Source organism: Xiphias gladius, chromosome 13 (assembly GCF_016859285.1).
Source record: "Xiphias gladius isolate SHS-SW01 ecotype Sanya breed wild chromosome 13, ASM1685928v1, whole genome shotgun sequence".
NCBI classification, from domain to species: domain Eukaryota; kingdom Metazoa; phylum Chordata; class Actinopteri; order Istiophoriformes; family Xiphiidae; genus Xiphias; species Xiphias gladius.
The window spans coordinates 1,515,347-1,536,928 of record NC_053412.1 but is presented as its reverse complement, the minus strand read 5'-3'; the positions used below and the strand labels follow the sequence as shown (position 1 = coordinate 1,536,928).

The window sequence follows — 21,582 nt, the reverse complement described above, 5'->3', positions numbered from 1 at the left end:
TCCGGTGACCCTTCGGGGGGCCCCGACCCCTAGGCTGGGACCCACTGGACTAAGATCGCGCGCTGACACCACTCGACCTGTTACTTGCATGGGATTTGAAATGCGGGACCGTTGCTTGTAACGGAGTGTTTTCACGTGGCGCCATTGGCACGTTTCGGTAGAAGTTACTCGAGTAACGAGCCGCGCTTAAGTACGGTACTTGGTTACATCCCACCAGCGCACATGACAGGCTGCATGTGGCAGAAAACCCTGCGAAAACGCCGGGAGTCCTGTGCTTCCTGTGAGGTTCGTGAGGAACCTCGGAACAATAATAATCATAATTATTATTATGATTATTATTGTTCCAACGTTACTCAGAGTGAACTTCGGTGTATTTGTGGATGTATTTAAAAGCTCGGAGGAGGAGCCGCTGCGGACTCCTCCACCCCCACCGCCGACAGTCAGTCGACGCGATGCGGGCTTTGCTCTGCTCCGACAAGTCTGGGCTCGTCATTTTTTGCAGCGGAGGCACCGGCGGCTCCCCCCTCCCCCCAAATCCATCCATCCATCCATCCGTCCAGACCGGAGCCTGGACGGCGCAACGGCTTATGTCCAATTTACACGCGCAGCCCTGCTTTATATCCGGCAATGTAACTCGGGATCCTCCGCCCTTCAGGCTGCCGGGGAGAGAAGGAGCTCCACGCCGACGGGAATACACCCAGGTCGGGGACGAACGCGTTGAAAAATGGTCGGTGTTTCTGGCCCGGGAGGCCGCTTTTGCCGTCATGTGAACGCGGACGAGGCGCGTCGACCCGCCGGGGATGATGGTGAGTGGCCGGTTAACGCGCACGGTGCGTCTCTTTTGTCTCAACATACGCACACACCTGCTCCCAAACATCATGAAACCGGCGGTTTCTGACGGGACCGGGACCGGGCCTCTTTAAGGCGACGGCACCGGGCTCAAATCCGGAATATTTCGGCTCCAATCGAGGTCAGCGGGCTTCGGCGGTGTCTGATCCGGATGGTCAACCATCGAGTCAGAGTCAGTTGCTTCTTGGTGTAACGCATGAGTGGATGAGTGGATGAATGGATGCCGTGTTTACCAAAGAGTGTTATGTCCAGACCAGTGGTGGAGTTCAGGCTCTCCCAGGGGTCCCTGAAGGGGTCTCAAACCAGTCTGAGATTAGGTTAATCCTGGTTTCCTCATATTTAAGAGCGTAGAAGTAATAATTCAGTTATAGGCTTTTTTAATTTTGCAATATTGTTCTTCCTTAGCGACTCGTTTTTGGATTCATCTGGAGTCATCTGGACAACTGGATTTATTAAATCCTGCTTAAATTTGGAATTACGGGTGCTTAAATGATTAGTCTGTTACTGGATAAGTCAATCGACGGGAATTAATCAACAAAACATGCAAACAGTCTCTGGTTTCAGCGTCTTAAATGTGAAGACTTGCTGCTTCCCAGCGTTGTATATCGTTGTTAATGGACGATCTCTGGGTTCTGGACTGTTGGTCGGACAAAACCAGGGGATTCGTACAAGTCACCGTGGGCATTTTTCAGCATGTCATCACCATCGATCATAAAAAAATGAAAATGTATAAACTAATCAAAAAGGAAAATAGTCATTAGGTGCAGCCCATGTTAGAGACCTGTTCTGGGTTTAACTCAAGTTAACCAGATAACTTGATGAGTTCCTGGACGAAGCGGGAGTCTGGGGCTTTTAATGTGTTTTGGTTTTTTTGGGGTTTTTTTGTTCATGGAAACGTGTGAGAAGCTCCGGAGGTTGGAGACACGGCTGGGAGTTTCTCCCAGCAGGTTGAGTTGGGTCTAATCTTCATTCTATTCATTTGAAGCTATGAGGAACAATGAGGAGACGACGTAGGCCCCGGTCTGAGAAGGGCCCTTTCTGCAGAGCCAGGTGACGTTCAGCTGTGACCCTCTGTATGTGCGTCCTGTCCACTGGAAAGGCAACGTTTTCATTTGGTGGCGTGGCAATATACACTCAGTGAGCACTTTATTAGGAACACCACGCTGATACTGGGTAGCTCCTCCATTTGCGCTCAGAACAAACTCAGGTCTTCGGGGCCTGGATTCCACAAAATGTTGGAAACTCTCCTCTGAGATTCTGCTCCATGTCGACGTGGTTGCGTCACATCATTGATGCAGATTTGTCAGCTGCACATTCAAGCTGCCGGTCTCCTGCTCTACCACGTCCCAAAAGCTTTCTGCTGGATCCAGATCTGGTGACTGTGGAGGCCGCTGAAATCCAACCCACCGTGCTGTTCTGGAAACCAGTTTGAGATGACTTTTGCTTTGTGACATACTGAGCATTATCCTGCAGGAAGTAGCCATTAGAAGATGGTAAACTGTGGCCATGGAGGGAAGCACGTGGTCAGGGACAGGCTGAGGCATTAAAACCCTGATTGATTGGTATTAAGGAGCCATAGCGGGTCAAGAAAACATTCCCCAAACCATCACACCACCACCACCAGCGTGGACTGCTGACACAAGGCAGGTTGGGTCCATGGATTCATGCTTTTGATGCCAAATTCTGATCCCACCATCCGCAGCCTCAGCAGAAATCCAGATCCATCAGACCAGGCTACGTTTTCCAGCCTTCAACTGTCCAGTTTTGGTGATCCCGTTCCCACCGCAGCCTCAGGTTTCTGTTCTCGGCTGACAGGACTGGAACCCGACGTGGTCTTCTGCTGTTGTAGCTCATCCACCTCTAGGTTGGACGTGTTGTTTACCCTGAGATGCTTCTCTACTCACCACAGTTGTAAAGAGCAGTTACCTGAGTTACCGTGGACCTGCTGTCAGCTCCAACCAGTCTGGACGTTCTCCTCTGACCTCTCTCATCAACATGAACGGCTGCTCACTGGATGTTTTTTTTTTTTTTAGTTTCTGGCTCCGTTCTGAGTAAAAACTCTAGAGACTGTTGAGTCTGAAAAACCCAGGAGATCAGCAGTTTCAGGAAAACTCAAACGGGCTCGTCTGGCACCAACAATCCTGCCACGATCACAGATCGCATTTTCTCCGCGTCCTGATGTTTGACGTGAACATTGACTGACGCCCGTTACCTGCGTGGTTTTACGCACTGCACTGCTGCCGCGTGATTGGCTGGCTGGGTAACTGCACGAAGAAGCAGGTGTGCAGGTGTTCCCAATAAAGTGAGTGTATTTAAACAAACGCTCGCATGCACCAAATGCTCGTACAGGGTTAGGTGAAGGGACTTAAACTGGGGTCAAATTGCTGAGGGCAGGCTCCTGTTACACGGGTGAACGGTAGGCAGATCGTGTGAGCGCCAAATATTTGCATGACTGTCTAGTGTTGGGACGTGGACATGTAGTCCGTTGTTATTGTTACGTCTATGTCCAGATGTTATGTGGTAGCAGAAATTGTCCCAGCGATCTAAAACGTCGTTGGGTTTGGCGTCGTGGTGCCTTCAAGTGGGGACAACCCCTGTTGTCGAACCTTCTCTCGTTCCCAGAATGACAACGAGCTTTTTTGAAAAAGAGAAAGTCAGTGTCCGTTTTTTTTTTTTTTTAAACAAAAATTTTATTCAAATATTTTTATTGATGTCCATTGTATTGTCATTCAACTAGCAACAGTGTAAACTATCTAAACATCTAGCATATAGTGATAGTCCCATACTGAAAAATACTACACCATGAGAGTGGTTCAAAGGCAGCAACTGTTCTCATACAACCCAGTGAAAGATGAGTGGATTCATGCTCCCTGGAGGTCACTGAAAGGCATTCTGGGAAGTGTAGGACTCCGCCACCCGAGGCAGGCGAGGCAGGTGAGGGGAGAGCGAACGACGGCATTCCATCACAGAAACAACCCCGGGCGTGTTTTGAACTTCACAGCCTGACGTTATGAAACAGTGAGAGGACGTGAGGGGGAGTTTCTGCTCAGGCACTCGGAGCGGCTGCCTGATTTTAAAAAAAAAAAAACCCCCACAGACCCGGAGCTGGCTCTGCGTGCTCTTTGTGTATTCACCCGGTGTGTCAGGCCGCCGTCTTATCAGCTCAGTCAGGCGGCACAGCCCGAGCTCCGCAGCCCGCCGCGGGGAATGAAAATGCCACAACAAGACTCCTCAGATCTACTAGTGGATCAACATCTCCTGCTTGGTGCTGCCCACCCCCCCACCCCGTGCTGTCTGAGTCTGATGTGGAGAAGGCTGAGTTTGTTCTGTCTGCAGCAGCTTCACTGTGATCCGATGAACGGCAGGTTGCCTCTCGGCTCTAACTGCGCTGCAGCAGACTTCCGCAATGGAGAAATGAGTGATGATAGATACAGAAAAAATATTCTCAGGCAGGCGGGAAGTGTGGAACTTGAGTCTAGTTGCACTTTTACTTTTTTCCACTGGACTCTCTCATGACGTTTTACTGCAGAATCGGTGACATATTCCCAAAGTGCACGAACTGACCGGGCAGATTGAGTTGGACCTTATCGACGAGCTTCAGCTGCTGATGAAAACACGTTGCGTTTTGCTGCCGTGTTGCTTTTCCCACCAGCATGAGCGGGAGCCCGAGAAGCCGCAGGAAGCACCGTGCCCATGTCAGAGTTTGCTCCGAGGCGTTCGGGGTCCAACGGGGAAGACGGGCTCACCGACTCGAGCTAATTAGTGCGCAGTCTCAAGCAGCGAGCCGAGGCCTGCGGGCTGCTGTGGGCCAGATGTTTGTTCAAGGAATTAGAGCTTGTTGTCGGAGCCGACAGGTGCGTAGAGGCAGACTGGGCGGCCTGAGAGGAGTCTGGAGTCTTCTGCAAAACAGGCAAAATTTAGTTATAAATCTCCTGGTTTTTTGATTCCGGATTATTTTATCCAGAAATCCTGCTCGGCTTTCTCGATACATATGGTGTATGTTCATGCAGAAAGCAAGGTCGTATGTAGACTAGTTCTGAAAAAGTAGTAGATTAATTGTTTGTCAGCTGATAGAAAATAGAAAGATTAGGTCATTTTCTCTGTTTCATTTCTTTGTAGATATGAATATTTTTTGATTTTTTTTGGGGCTGCTGGTCGGACAGAAGAGGACATCTTGTTACATACATTTTCTACTATTTCTGACATTTTATAGATGAAACAATTGATCAATTATTGATTAAAAAGACAATATATTATCAAAACAATCATTAAAAGTCTTTAAAACCTGATGAAATATCCTAAAACTATGCACAATTTGTACTTATTTCTTTTCACGCCCTAATGAACATTGTTTTCAAGCAGTATTACACTGTGCCTCACTGCCTAAGTAACGATTATCTTTGTTTGTTGATTATTAATTCACATGAAATGATGAACTTAAGTATTGACGTAGTCCATCACAGTTTCCTAGAGAGGACAAGGCGACGTCTCCACTTGTTTTTCTGACTGATGGTCCAAAACTCAAAGAAAATCCGTTTGCGATCATACGAAATGGAGAATCCTCACACTGGAGCAGCCGGACCCATAAAGCGCTTGAAGTTTAGATTTCATAATTAATTAATGGATTGATCTGGCCCCTGATATGCCGTCAATATCTCGTCTGACCCGTCCTTCCCCTCAGGCCCTGGAGGTCCGCGGCTCTCGGGCGTCGGTTTCCAACCTGTCCCCGTCGTCAGCGTTCAACACGTGCTGCTCTTGACCTTCATCCATCGCACTTGGACGCGCTTTTCACTTGTGTCAGCTCTGATGAGTCTTGCGTCGGGTGATTTAAGCTTTTTCCATCTTCGCAACCAGTTCCAGCATCTCTTCATCAGGCTCTTCCCGCTGAGGAGGACGACGTGATCTGGAAAAAAAAAAAAAAAACAAACAACACTGGCTGAGCCAAAATTGTTTAACATGACCTCCTCTGTGACCTCAGGGCGAGCACAGAGCCCGACCTAGACTCTCTGAAGTGGAAAAATGGAAATGCTGCTCTGCTGATTACTCACAGCAGCCGAAGCAGCGAAGCCGGAAATAATCGTGTTGGCGGCAGCCGATGATCACAGCTCCTCACGTTTGGGAACCCTGCGAGTGCCATCGACCCTCCCGCCGTGCGATCGCACGGGCCGAGGTGTCACCAGAGCTGGCGCGTGAGGGCGAACGCGGAGGATCGTGGGTTGTTCCCGCACGTGCGCCTGCGTGTAATTAAGTGTAACTGCAGACATTGATTGGCTTCATTTGGTTTTCTCATTAGCCGAACATCAGGACACGGTTGCGTTTGTGGTTCGTTTCTGACACGTAATGTGAATAAAATGAATAATTCATCCACATTTAAATGGATTATTAAATTAGCCTCTATAATGATGGAGTCTTGGTGGTAAATTGGTTTTCTGAGGTCATGATGATGATGCATCAGTTGTCGGCGGTTGTTCTGTCTTCGCTGTGCTTCTTGTTCTTTCAAACACTTCCTCTCTGGTTCTTTGTTTGGCGGCTATGGTTTCTTCTCTACAGGTAAGATACGGGACAGTTACGCTTTGTGAGCAGACTTTGTCGTCCTGTTGTAAACTGTCTGTCCACAGCCTTTTTTTTTGGGGCTGCGACCTTGCTCAGTGCCTTTCACAAGCTGTTAAACTTGAACAGAGTTTATCTGCAGGCTTCTGGTGTTCACAGGCTTATAGTTTATTTATTTATGCTTGAGAACTGTAGAGACATCGTGCTGAAACCATCATCTGTAGGAATGAAACAGGTGTTTCTTACGGAACTGTTCTGAAACCTGAGGTTTGGGACCCTACACACACGATAATCGTATGGAGAGACTCCTGTCACTGGCCTGTGGGCAGTAGCCCCCCACCTCAACATGGTTTGATTTTTACCCCCCCAATGATGATCATTTGATTGAAGGCCAACAACAGTCTGATATACTGCACCTGACAACAGTGTCTCTTTCTAAACCTAAAGGGAAGGTTAGGCCGTTTTTTTGGGGGGTTTTTTCCACCCTTTTTTTTATTTCGTAGACTTTAACGTGACTGCTCTCTGCTCCATCTGCAACCAAACCTGTGTTGTCCACCTAAGTCGCAGATGGAGAGGGACAAATGTGTCCCGTCCTCTGGGAACCGAGGCTCTGAATCGGCCAAAATTGTCCGTTTTTTTTTTTTTTTTTTTTTTTAAGAGCTTACGACCCCCTTTTCCAGGAATCGGACAGAAATCACACGACGGTCTGATACCACTGGGTTTTCCTATCACAGCTGCTCTAATGGCAGTAAATGGGGTCTTGTCTTGATTTGGGGAGACGGCAGCTGGAGTTTAAAGAAAAACTTGTGCTCATCCTGGTGCATGAACTGCACTTTCTCATAAAGAACGGCCGTCGTGTTCACGAGCATCGTCTCTCTTTCTCTCTTGGACCTTCGGTGTCAAACTCTGCAGATTTCCTGACATCACACCTCAAAGAACGACACTACACTTCGGTTGTTTCGTTTTTTTGTTTGTTTGTTTGTTTGTTTGTTTTTCCCCCAGCAGCTGTTCGGATCCCCAGTGCTTCTCTCACTCTGTGTTCAGTTTCTCCTCCATGGGAACAAACATCATTGATATTCCTGAGCGGCTCCCTCCGGGCGGTGGTGGACCGGGGGGGGGGGCAGCGGCGTGATTAGGGAGTGTTCAGTCCTGCTGAGCAGCAGGATTAAGCTGGTGTGAAATAGAGAAGAGGCCTTTGTTGTAGGAGGGTGGCAGTTACGCAAGACTGACTCGTCACCTAAAAGTAGACAAACGGGGGTTTTTAGTTCCTAGAAGTCCTGAAAAAAACCAACAAAAAAACAAAACAACAACAATCGAAAGAGCAAACCGTCGTCTTTCACGATTGTGAAGGTTGACGCGGACAGAAAGCTTGAGTGACAAGCCTGAGTCACCGTGAAAGACCTGCTGTCCGTCCGGAGCGCGCCCGGCCTCGCCTCCAGGCCGCACACCGTCCGCCCGAATCTCATTATCTTTGCGTCTGCCGTGAGCAGACCGCACAGACAGGCGGATTATCAGCGGCGCCCGGATGTGGCAGTGATCGGCGAGAAGACGTCAGAGGCTTGTATCCTCGATCCCGGTTCGGTGGGACGCGGCGGCGTGTGAACGTGAAGGTTCACGTTCGAACATCTAACACTTAGTCCTGCCAGGGTGAGGCACAGTGGCAACTTTTGGTGTCTGTTAGGTCTCTTCGCCATTAGCAACCGGTACAGAACTGGACTGGAGTTTGGCACCGTTTGAGGCCTTTACAGCAGCTCTTAAGCCTTTTTGGGCAGGTCTCAGCATCGGTACGCAAATTTTTAAGCGACGATGCAGGTCTCTCTGGTCTGAATGTTGACCACTAAAATGAGACGACCATCGCTGAGATCAAGTCCTTTCAACGCAGTAGCCCCGTATTGAAATATTCAGTGTGTGTGGCCGTGATATTAACGGGTCAAAATCCGAAACTTGAATTTGTTTTGTTTTTAAGCCTTAAGCAGTTGAATCTCGTGTCTGACTCTAGTACAAGCTTTCCAAGTCCAAGCCCTAGTTGGTGACTAGGACTTGTTTCACACTGACATATAGTCGTTGAAATTCCACTGAAACTACGTCTGACAACTCGTGGTCTCCAACCAGACTGAGCTCAGTGTTAACACAGACGTCCTCTTGGTAGGAGGGTTTTCCAACACCCAGGCTGGTTGGAACGGCTTCGCCGATCGATTGATCGATTGATCGATTGTTTAACATTCCCTCGTTGCAGGTTCTCAAACTTAAAGGCTTCTCGCATCTTCCTTCATCATTGTAATTTGAATATCTCCGAGTTTTAGACTGGTAGTTGGAGAAAACTACACATTTCAAGGTGTCAGCTCGAGCTCGGGGAACTCGGGATGTTTCATTAGCTTTTTACATCTCGTAGACTGAAATAGTTTGTCTGTCAGGGCGAAAACAGAGTCTGACATGGACAAAGACCTCAGTGTCTTCCCCCTCCTCCTCCCCCTCCTCCTCCTCCTGCTGCTCCTGCCGCTCTCCTCCTCTTCACACCGTTTCCCCATCAGCACATTCTCCAAATTCTGCCCAATCGGAGGAAGTGGCAGCAGCCACACGTGGTTTCATAAGTGGAGCAGCCCATTCACTCTCAGCCTTATGTAACCTGCTCAGCGAGAGTCTGAGGAGGTGTGAGAACGCCTCGGCCTCTCGGCGCCGGCGGTCGTGCCTAATCCTCGCAGAGTCGTGCCGGTGTTTGTGGGTGAGAGCCGACGAGTGCTGCGAACTACATGCGTCTGAACAAGTGTTGCTCTTGTTCTGTGCGGTGTGGATTTGGAGGCGGACGCGAAGCCTCGGTCTCTGAACGCCTTCGTCGTCTGATCATCTCGATCACCGCAGCTGTTTTCGACGAGAAAGGTACACGTTTTTTAGCAGAAACAAAAAGATAAGCACAGAGACTCATTGTCCGTTTGTTTACATTTATTTAGATGTCAGAAAAAACACCTCTCCTCTGCTGCTTTCCGAAGATGCTGAACAATTAGAGATTCTGATTTGCATCTTTCTAACTCAGCAATCAGAGCTCTATGGGGCAGCCTCTTTGTTTATATACGGAACTTACTCAAAATCCGAGGGATTTGCATTGTTCTCCTACGATCTTTAATGGATTTTCAAACTGAGCTGCCACTGGGCAAATGGGTATGAGTCTTCTTTTTTTATTGTGCAGCAGACAGAGTCATTTTTTGGATCCAGACGGACAGACCGGTGTCTGAAAACCTTCACAACAGGAAATGTTGTTCAGAGATCTTGTCGGTTTTCTGAAAGATCACTAAGGCTTTATCTTTCAGCAAAATGTACGTCCGTCTCCGTGAGAGGCAGAAGCTGGGGTGAGGACGAAGGAAGACTCTCTCTCGACCGTCCCCTGTGTTTTCTCTGAAGTGGTTTTTATTCCCAGCCTTCCCTGGGCAGCAGGTTTTCTGCGTCACGTTGAGCTGCTGTTCTTGGGGCTGTGCCGTGCTGTCCTGTCCCGTCGTGTCCTGACCAATTTGACCTGCCTTTTGTCAGTGAGACACGTGATGAGACACACACACACACACACACACACACGTCACGATGCTGCTGCCATCAGCCACAACCTCCCCTGCACGCTGTCACGTTTCCACAGCAACCCCCGGCCGGTATTGACTGACCCGCGCCGAGGGATGGCAGCTGGCGTGCCAGGTCATCGGCAGGGCGATTGACGACAGCAGCCCCTCTCCCTGGCTGTCTCCGTCCCGGAAGCTGACACGTGAAAACCGGTGACACACTCGGTCTTCCGCTGCGAGCGGCGGGACGCTGGCAGCTCACCCGCCAGCCTGTTACCTTGGACGGCTTGTGCATGACACCGAGTGACAGGGAGGCGTCTGTCCCGCACCGCGCGCTCCGGCTCATTCTCTCATTAAACTGCCGGCATTCGGAGGGAAGAGGTTTTTGGACGGGAACATGTTGCAGCCTCGGTCGCACCGGCAGATTTCCCAGGTCAGTGACGGAGAGAGGAGGAGATTCGGCTCAGTCCGTTGCACTTTGTGACTGGAGGTCAGATTGTACTTGCCACTAAGTCGTTATCTGGATGCAGGGCTGGGAAATATCTCAAAATGATCAGTTATTGGCTTTCAGTGGAAGAGCATCGTGGCCATATGATCGTATTTTGTCGTCAAAATCAATTCCAGTTTTGTTTTGTTGTTAGGCAATAGTGATCGCTTTAAATATTATTCAAGTCTATATTTATTTTAAGTGTTAATGTCATTTTATGTAACAACATCCATACTTTGTCTCTGTGCTCATAAAACGAGTGAGAGACGGAACAGGATGCTCAGTGATTGTGAATTAAGTTAAATGTTTCCTGGTTGGTCTGGTCTCTGGTGGTTGTCGGAATAGATGATTCCAAGTCAAGTGGAAACATGTTGTTTTACACGTTTGAAGAGTTTAGTCTGGTGTGAAGCACAACAGTGGTTGATTTTAATGTCGTTTGTTTTACGAGCTTTTTCATGCGTTTTCCCAAACGTTCACGCTCACGAAAGGAATGAATGATTTTCTAAGTATTAAGCTAAACAAGATGCTGAAGTTCAGGAGCTGGAAGTTCAATGTTCGTACGAATGTGAGCAGACTTTTTCACTTCACTGTGCGCCTGCGTTCTTTTTTTTCCCATGTTGTACCTGTTTTTGACACAGGGAAGTTTGTGAGTGTGTGTTTCTCTTGTTTTGAATCATCGCCAGTGCAAAGACATGGGGCAAGGAGCTGAACTGCGGGGAGTAATGCACCCTGAGGCTGTAACACAACACGGTGGGAAGGCGTCTTTTCTTTTCCCTCTCCTTTTTCTATCTCTTTCATTGTATCTCTTTACTTTTTCGGTTTTATCTTCCTCCGAACTCTTTCCACTTTCACCGCCTCTGCTCATGTGAGTTTCTTTTGGTTACGGGAGCTGAGTTACAAACCCTCTGAAACGTGACGTAATGAAAATGTACTCAACTCCTTAGAGTAAAAGTACCAATAATCAAATGAAGGAAAGCCAAAGAGAGATGGTTTTCACGCCACCGTGAGATCTCATGTCATGTTTAGTGTAAAATCTGAATCTGCAAAGCAAGCGGCAACTTGTGCAGGGAAATAAATGAAGTGGAGGAAAAGTCAAACGTCTTCAAATACTCAATTTAAAAATGCAGTAAAATACCAGAACCTACAACTTAAAACTGCAACATATTATTTTCTGTATTATTATTATTCGATATTGGCTTAGTTACGTTTAGATATAATGTCAGGAAGCAGTGACAAAAAATAACATCTCCACGACAACAGTCCAGAACCCAAAGATATTCGGTTCCAATGATACTCACATTCAAGAAGCTGAAACCAGAGTCTGTCTGATGTGTTCGCATCACTAATAACTTCAACAAGCGATTGATTGTCAAGATAGTTGTTTTAATTCTCTGCGAGTCAGCTGATCGATTGGTTGGATCATTGGTTCAGTTGTAGTAGTGCAGCACTTGAGTGAATGTAACTGGTTAGTTTCCATCTCTCCTGACGTGTTCCATGGTTTGGAGTCGACAGAAATTTGGTCTCAATCGTCCAGTTTGTAGGAAAACGCCGACGAAAATGGGTCAGAGTTGAACGTGGCTTCAGTATTTCAGGCCACGGCTCAGTTCTTCTGACCACCCCAGTGCTTTTTGTTGTTGTTGCTGTTCGTTTGTTTGTTTTTCGTACACCAGGTTGATACAAGCAGTAGGAGAACATGTTAAAACATATGGCCGGCCAGACAATCGCTGATGAGGTCACGGGGGTTTGGCTTCGTCTTATTGGCTGAAGCTGAACGACGGAAGAGTTCGGTCGGGGAGCGACACCCTCCGACCCCGACAGGGAGGCCTCGTCTGAGGGGATTAACACAGCTGGGTGTCGCCCGGTGCACACACACACACACACACACACACACTGCTGAAATGTGCATCTCGAGAAGCCGTGCAGTCCTAAAATCTTACTTGAAACAATAAAGCGAGGAAAAAACTGCAGATAGTTTCCTTCATTTTCGATTCAACTCGACTTTCGGCCTAAAGAATTGATGAAAATGAAAACAGTTTATGGGTCCGGAGCAGGGCAGTTTCTACTGAGGCTTCCTAATTCCTGCTCTTTGGCGGGCGCCATAGAGAAGCTTTAATTACCAAAAAGGAACCGAAATATTTTTAGATGAACGCTTCGTGAACAGATTTAACGAATGACGGGGCTGCGGACACCGAGCAGGAACTGAATTCAGTGCACAGGGAGTGATCAGAAACCATCAAGGTGGCAAAGAGGACGCAGAAAGAGAATTTGAAATCTTACGTTTGAATTTCCTGGCACATTCGAAGAGAACAAAGAGTAAAGTCGACGGGGGTATTGATCGTCTCCACGTTTGATGACGTAATCAGACCCGGTTTGAAAAAGCTTCCTTCATTTGCTCTGCAGACATTTCTCTGTCTGGGTCGTAGCTCGTTAGGATGCACGGATGCAAAATGAATCGCGTCTCCCGCCTCGGCGCGTGAGACTGTGTGCGTGTGTGGAGGCAGGATTCTCGGTGGTCACGGAGGCAGAGCGCGCGTTTAGACGTGAAGTTTGACAGCAGACGTTCGCTTAGACTAGTGGACGATGAGTTTCAGCGGCTTGGAGCTGAGCCTGAAAAGCCGAGTCTGAGATGGTGTCGCTGTTACGCTTTTGGTTTAGGCAGCTACGCGGCATCTCCCGCGTTGCCGCCCTCGGGACCCGCTTTGCTTTTTTTGTTGCCTCACAAGGGCAACGATCTCTGGTAGTTTTGCATCATTTGACGCCCCCCCCACAGTAGAAGTAGTCGAGCTTCAGTGGCCAGGATGTGTCGATGTCAGACACCGACGCTGCCCATTTGCGTGGGCGTGAACAGGAAACAATAGAAGAGGGCGCTGGATGCTGTGTCACATGGGCTTGTGTTGCCCTTTAGTCTCGGCAACAGCGTCATTCCGCTGGGATCAGTCATGCTCTTGACATCTGGTGGATTTTTGTTGTGGTTTTTTTTTTTTATGGTCAGCAGTTCATTTTGTGTCAGTGTCAGATATCCACAGATTAAGAGTTAGCGGCTAAAACGCTGGAAGCAGCAGTAGCGAACCTCCAGTCCTACCGACTGACCCGCAGACAGTTTGAACGCCGTTAAACGGCCTTTTCTGTCGTTACCGCTGGTCTCGGTTCGTCTCAGATTCTCTTCGTTTTGTTTCTCAGAGAGGCCTGATAGTCAGACTGCAGTGCCATCTGGTTTTCATTTCATCAATCGGTTTTGACATGATGCTCATGTGTTCACCTTTGGGAGTCCGGGTTATTTTGCCCTCGCCACACGGGGGGGGCACCAAGCCGCCAGAGAGAGAAGAGGTCTAGTGACGAGCATTGATGGGATATGAATGCGTGGAGGAGGAGAGAGGAGCTCGGTGCATCATGGGAAGTCACCCGGCAGTCTAGTCCTACAGCAGCACGACTAGGGGACCGTTCAAGACCAGAGCTGACATGCTACGTTGAGAGATGCGGAGACAGACTGGGACAACATACGCAACAGAGGTCGCCGGGACTAGAACCGGGGATGTTGTGGGTCATAGTTGGTGCCTCACAGGTCCGTGTCCCTGCCACCTGTAGACCAGTGGGACGGCGTGAAGCCATCGTACTGGTGCAAGAGGACAAACACAACCAAACATCGCTCCATAGCGATACTAGAGGCCAAAAACCTTCACGTGGCGTCATGATTATGACTGTGTGTGTGTGTGTGTGTGTGTGTGTGTGTGTGTGCGTGTGTGTGTGTGTTGACATATTTTATTTATAATAGCGAGGAGGGTTGCTATAGGAGCAGGACCTGCTTTTATAACACACACACACTCACACACACACTGACGTGTATGCACACATTCAGAGGGAACAGATGAGGCCACTGATTGGCTCTCACGCTGTTGCTATGGGAATTTAAGCCGCTGTTCCATTGGCCAGAGCTTGGACCAGGCCCCGGCTGCCGGCTGTCTGTCAGCATCCCGCCGTTGTCATGGCAACAGACAGGAAGCAGGGCAGGAGGAGGAGAACGTTGTTGTTGTTGCTGACTCGAAAAGCAGATGAAGAAACTCCTCTGCCGTTTATTTTTGTTTATTTACTCTCTGTTTTTCTTCTTTTCTTTTTTTTTTACAGAGGATGATCCGTCTGCAAACATAAAAAATACACATTTTGATCTGCAGCGTACGAAACAGCTTAGTCTTCTGCACACACACACATACACACACATACACAAGGTCACCCAGTAGCGGCCTGCTAATCCTCCATAAAAAGATGATTATTATATGACATGCGTGGATGAAAATGGGGATGAAAATGTAGAAAGAACGTGTGTGTGTGTCTGTCTGTGTCTGCGCCTGTGTGTGTGTGTGTGTGTGTGTGTGTGTGTGTGTGTGTGTGTGTGTGTGTGTGTGTGTGTGTGCTTTTGTGCGCTTGAGTTCGTTCTCAAGACATTCTTTGGGTTTTTTTTCCACTATTCATCAACCATTTCCTACTGACTGTTTCTGTTATGGCTCAGTTCAAATGCAGAAGCTTCTCTGTCTCAGACACACACACACACACACACACACACTTAGTGCTCCAGAAACAGCAACAAATGCAAAACACAGTCATTCGTCTTCAGCAGCAAAGTTGAATTTGTTTATTTAGAATAAGGACGTTTCCGTTCATCTGTTTTTATGCATGTTTTGACTTTAGATATAAAATAGTTTCAGTATAAAATGCTAGAAAAGCAAAAAGAAAACATGAAAATATTCTCTTTTTTTTCTGCCTATTTTAGAGTGAAGGAAGTTGGTGAGTTGACATAGAAAAGAGGCAATAAAGCGAATTATGATAAAGTGGAAGCTGCTGCATTAACCCTCCGGTCAAAGAATAAAAATGGTGACTGGTGTGAGACTGATTCAAAATCCCATATTTTGTAGGAAGCGTAATGAGACGTTGACCATACAGTCGACTGCGCTTGTTGCATCCTTTTCTGCGGTTCACTGACCCCTCTCGTCTCGGCCTGTCCAGCGGGGTCAGGCCACGGCGGGTGGACGCTGGCTCACAGCTTCGACTGCCCGGCCCGGTGTTATTTAAAAGCCACCTTCCCTGCAGGAAAGTGAGACGGACGACACGTTCCCGTCTACCTGCCCTGCTCCCCGTCTGACGGCAGTTATCCCGGCTGAAACCCTCTGAACCCGAGGCCCTTTTGCCCGGTTTTCACTCCCTTTAAGTTATTTTCAGGATAAGTTGGGCTGCTCAGAAATGCGGTCAAATTTGCGGTATTATACGTCATAGGCAGATTTTATGAAATGAAATGATTTCAGCCCCCAGGCTTTCTGCTGATCACGGTGTATCACGGTATATGAATTGATAGAGGAGAGTGTCAGCGTTCCAGGGGTGTAACAACCTTGCTCATAAGGGAAGACACCGCAGGGTCAAAGGTCAAATACAGAGCAGCAGCAGCCAGATGTAATAAGGGTTTAATACTTAGCTCGACACGTAAGCACTTTGTCTGCGTTCCTCATCCTCCAACAGACATGCCAGACCAGACTCAACCTCCTGCGTGAAACAAACAAATTTTTTATCTGCTCCTTCATGACTCGACCCCTTGGGAGGCAATTAACTAGAGAGCGAGGACGGAAAGTGAGCGATGAAAGTGAAGAAAAAGCGAGGAAAAGGGAGAGAGGAGAGGGAGTAGCATCAGAGTCAGGTGAAATGGCGTGAAGGAGAGAGAAAAGGAAAGGAAGCGGTACTGAGGGGGAGTTTAGGAAGGAGGTAGGGGACAAAGAGGAGAGAGGAAAGGAGAAGAGGCAGATAGGGGCAGGGGAGCTCATGAATTTCAGAATAAAGTTCCCCAGACGGCAGTTGCATAAGCACCTCTGACCCAGAAACCTTCCACAGTTGGACTGAACTCACCCCCGAGATGGAGAGAACAAAAGGAGCCGGGGGGGTGAAAGAAGATAGAAAAGGAGAGTTGACCCTGATCAGTTTTATCGAACCTAACGTGCACTTTTTCAGTTTTTAGATAAAGACGATCATTTATGCGACTCTTTAGCGGCGCTTTGATCCAGTCCAGTGTTTGTTTCAGTGTCTCGGCATTCAATACTATACAGTTAAGTTAAGCACCAAGCGTGTGGAGGTTGCAGTGAGTGCAACAGACTGATGGAAGGTTAGAAAGGGCGTGGAGGGGAACGTGGAGCACAAAGGGAGCGAGCGGAGTGGTGCAGCCAGCGGGAAACGGGGTGAAAGATGAGGTGAGATTCAGCAGGAATGCCGGGATTCGCGGAACAACACAGCGCCAGGAGGAAATTTATTCATCAAGTGCTCGAAGGAAAAGCCATTACTGGACGACGGATGAGTTTGCAAGAGAGGAGAAAAAAAGGGAGGGAAAGGGGCTTGAGAGCTAAAGACAGATGGATAAGAGAGTGCTTTATTAATAACAGCAAGACATTGCAATGTTTCACACAAAAACAAAAAGCCGAAGTAAAAGTATCACCGTGCTCTCGCTGGGCACTCAACAACAGCACGACGGGAGAAAAGCATTAGGAAGAACCCTGCTTAAGGAGACCCAACGGCCATTAATCCGGTCTAAAGTAAGAACGATGGACTTCGCTGAGGGAACGAATGACGGAATGACCGATGCGACCTCGGCCAGCTGGGAAAAGCAAAGAACCATTAGAGAAACGTGTTTCTCTGCTTGGTGCTCGCGTGGCCTGGAGGAGGACGGTTCTCGCTCCCCTTAAACGCCTCGTGATCACGCGCAGGGAGATCGTCCTCGTCCACCCGGCGCAAACACCCCGCTGTTATCTGAGCTATTATTATCGCTGCTTCCGCCTTCAGGGGATGCCAAACTTAGTGTGTCTGTTGGTGTGTGTGTGTGTGTGTGTGTGTGTGTGTGTGTGTGTGTGTGTGCATGTGCGTGTGTGTGCGCGTGTGCGGACACAAAACCAAATCTGTTTAACACCGCTGTGAATGTGAAAGCCACTTTACTGAGGGGTTAACCGGGGTTTGGTTGCTGGCACTGATGCTGATCCCTCGGATCATGCAGGTGGTTTTAAATCGGATAAACTTGACGTCCGTTTTTGCAAATCATATGGTTAAAATCCATTTCTAGATTTATTTCTGCTTGGTTTCCGTCAGTTCTTGTGAAAATCAACATGCGGACATCTTGTTTGAGACAGACGATCATTTGCATTTTTATTTTTTCTACATTCGGTTGTTTCTGACTTTGTGAAGCTTCTACTACAGATTCTGATGTCGTGTGTCTTGGTTGTCAGAGCTTATGGCCATTTACTCTAGTTTCAATGAAAATAACAATTTTGTTTTTTACACTTGTTTGTTTGCTTCTCACGCTGTCAGACAAAAAATTCACTTTTCCCTCCTCTCTCTTTGTCCTCTTCTGTTCCATTCTCTATCCGCAGGTAAAACCATGCGGCTCGGCAGTGCTCCATAGCCTCCCCTGTCCCTCGCCGCCCACCTGATCGCCTCTCCTCCTCCATCTCTCCTCTCCGCCTTCTTTTCCCCTCCGTCTCTCTCCTCCTGTTCGCCATGACGACCACCCTGGAGATGCTGCTGGCCCGGCCCGACCGGGAGCTGAGCCCCGAGCGGCTGGACGGCTGCGGGGACTCTGGCGGCCGTTACAAGGTGGTTCCCTCCGTCGTCTGCTCGATGTGCTGCCTTTTCGGCATCATTTACTGCTTCTTTGGTGAGTTGTGAAATTTCGTTGGGAGTGCAAAATTCTCGAGTTTGACCTGCTGGTTGAGTTGCAGGCCCGTTGACGGCGTGGTATGTTTCTCCCTCTCCTTTCAGGCTACCGCTGCTTCAAAGCAGTGATGTTCCTGACGGGCCTGATGTTCGGCTCCGTCGTCATCTTCATGCTCTGCTACAAGGAGCGCGTGCTGGACACCCAGCTGAGCGTGGAGGCCTCGGTGGGCATCGGCCTGGGCATCGGCACGCTCTGCGGCCTGGTCACCATGCTGGTTCGCAGCGTGGGCCTCTTCATGGTGGGCCTGCTGCTGGGCCTGCTGGTGGCCGTGGCCACCCTGGTTGGCCTGGAGGAGCTTTCCGACAGCCCGCCGCGCTCCGTCTGGGTGCCCCTTGGCGTGCTGCTTGGCCTGGGCATGCTGTTTGCCGTGCTCACCCTGCAGTGGCAGCGTCTCTTCACCACGCTGTCCACAGCAGTGTTCGGCGCAGCAGTGATCACGGTGGCTTTGGACTACTTCATAGAGCTCTTCGCCCTCGTGTTGTACATGTACGAGCGGCTGAAGGCGGCGCCTGGCAAGCCTGTGTGTTGGCTGACATGGGTGGTGCTTGGGGTGTGGCCTGCCCTCACCCTCCTGGGTGTCATGGTCCAGTGGAAGGTGACCGCTGAGGGATACTCCCATACCAAGGGTGAGGAAAACTTCTGGTGCATGTTACCTGTTTTTCCTCCATTTACTCTTTTAAAAGCACAAAGCTATGTGTGCACAGCATGATGGGAAAATGTAGAATACTCTATAAATGAGCATAATGGCTTTGTGGTGAGAGGGGTTGGAAGGGAGCGGAGGTGAAGTCGTCCCATTTATTTTTCTCATCAGTAGCATCGTCTGACTGATGTTTGAGCTTTTCCACATGGCAACAAACAAGGCGAAGGCCAGTAGCCCCTCTTTTCTGATCGACCTCCCCCCGTCCTCCACAGTTATCATTAGCCGGCAACAGAGGAGGATGCAGGTGATGCGGATCCGTCAGCGGGACGACCGCTACCGCAACAAGAAGAAGAAGAAGCAGCAGCACGGCTCCGCCTCCCACCACAACCACCAGGCCAAGCAACTCCACCCAGAACCCGCCTACCGCCGCAAACCCAACCCCATCCGCCGCTACGACACGGACGTCCTCTCGCCGGTGAGGAGCCTTAACGTTGTTGTTGGCTGCGTGTTGCCTCCTCCAGCAAACTTGGTGGTGGTGGAAAGAAACCACTTTCCTTTTCTAGGATCAAGTTTCTTGCATTTGAAGTCATGTCTGATTTCCGTAGATGCTGTTACTTTCTTTGTAATGATTTATATAAAATCCTTCAGTCTTAAACCCCACTCTGTTTTGTTTTTTTTCCAGAGCTACATCCAGAGTTTCCGAGACCGGCAGGTGCAGGCGCAGCCGTTCCCGGGACGGCTGGTGGGTGGACCCCACGATGTGGTGGACGTGGGCTACGACTGCGGCTCCGTGACGCCCCTCGCCGGAGCAGCAGGACCTTCGCTACGGGTCTGACCCCTTCTCCACCTCCCAGAGGCCTGAACACACCATAAACCAGGGAGATACGTGACTCTACAATCACTACCCCACCCGGGTGTAATCACGCCTGTGCTAAAATGAACCACTACCGGGGATAGATGCTAAGATTCTGGGTTTGAATACCGTCTGGGTTTAGCCACAACCCTAAGAGGATGAAAATATGTTTAGGGCTGAATTTACCCAAAATGCAAACACGTTTAACCCTTTACTAATTAAATTTTAGATGCTAAAGCTCCGCTCTCCTCACGGACACCTGCTGGAGCCGTCAGTGTGGTGCAGAGGTTTGGTTGACCTCTTTTCACTGGCTCTCGGTAGATTCAAATGCACAAATGCATGCATGCACTTCCACAGATACACGCCGCAACTACAATCAGGAGGGTTGACGTGGACACCCGAAGCAGCCTACTGTACCCGGCCCCGACCTGCAACGTCACCGTCTCAAGTCAAACCAGATCAGGGATTGGAGTTTTGGTGCAAACCCGCCTCAGGTTCAAACACAGGCATCGTACGACAAATTAAAATGCAGCGTCGCCCTCATGCGGCGTGCCGTTTCTACTGCTGCCGCCATTTTTCCTCAGCCTGTAGACCTCTGAAAAGCCCAACACGGATCTTATATAAAGGGAAGTAGGGGCCCTTAAATGCAAAACAGGATCCTTTATTTGCTTCTGTGCCATCTGGACTAAAAAAAAAATCCTCTTTGAAATGGGGAGAGGTGTCTTTAACGTCGTTTTTAAAGGGGGAATCCCCTCATCACCCTCGGTGCTGGACGATACACTACTTCAAGCGTCAAACTTCTCTCCGAAGGCCGGGGAGTCTGTTTAAACGGGTGCCTTGCCCCTCCTTGGACTGTGCCAGTCAGCAACAGGAGGGCGGTTACTGGCAGACCTCCGATAAGACGGCTTGTTTTTGCATTAAATGTGATCACAGAAGGACTTTTTTTGTTCTTTTTAGAAGGGGGTAGCCAAGGAGCTTCGACGAGCAGGGTAGGAGGTACAGGAGCGGAGTTGTCTTCACAGATGCCTGGATGTACGAGGGGGATTTGCTTTCAGCCGACACCAAGAAAAGCCATATTTACACTGGCACCTCGTGAGATTTCACCCAGTACGTACGGAAAAGAGATTCTGAGGATTTCCAAGTGTGGAAAAAGTGCAGTTATTTTGAATTTCATCGCTGCAGTGTAAACTGTATTTGCACTGCTCAGCAGAGTAGAAGTGATATTTTTATTTCCTAAGCATAAATGAAAGATGTTTCACACTTTCCACCGTCTGTCATCGTGATAAAGCTTCAATCTCTTTCTGTTTTGTGCTTTTATACAGTCCAACAGATCAAAATTTAAAGTCTAACTGAATTTAATAATAATAATAAAATAATTAAATAAATAGTTTACATATATATATATAATCTCCTTTGTTTGTTTTGACTTGGTACTTACATGGTCAAAATTCTTTACCAAAAAGAATAACTGTAGGTTTTATTATTTGTCTGAAGTGACGACGCCCCCTGCATCAGTGCTCTTCGGGCGCTGTGACTGACGGCGTCGGTACTGTGACTCGATTGGTGCGGTATCTGTGTGCGGCACGAACAAAAGGGGCGGTTAGCCATCACGCAGTCCGTCGCCTCTGTCGTGATTTGAGTTGAAGGGTTGACGCACGGAGAGGCGAAGCCGCAGGTTTTACCCACAGCTTGACTAGTTGACACTTTTTTGTGTCCCTTAAATTCAGATGAGTTTGAGATCTTGTGATTTTTTTTTTTTCCACGACGTTGTGAGAAACCTCGGAGCCTCAGCTCCGTTTGCTCTGACAGAACGGCAACCTCCTCCCGGCGAGTTTCCCGCCAAAAGGTGACCAGTTTTTAAAAGCACTGGAGAAGCCGGGAGGAAACTAAAAAAAATAGCCTCTCTGCAATGGTCGGATCCGTCCG

General features: G+C 48.7%; 1 protein-coding gene across 1 annotated transcript; it reads left to right on the top strand.

Annotated features, from left to right (window-relative positions):
• Positions 1-440: 440 nt before the first annotated feature.
• Positions 441-20,995, top strand: tmem198b (transmembrane protein 198b). Its single transcript, XM_040142258.1, has 5 exons — positions 441-806; positions 17,820-18,103; positions 18,208-18,789; positions 19,076-19,278; positions 19,486-20,995. The coding sequence occupies exons 2-5, from the start codon at positions 17,947-17,949 to the stop codon at positions 19,636-19,638; spliced, it is 1,095 nt and encodes a 364-aa protein (XP_039998192.1). The 5' UTR covers positions 441-806; positions 17,820-17,946; the 3' UTR covers positions 19,639-20,995.
• Positions 20,996-21,582: the final 587 nt, after the last annotated feature.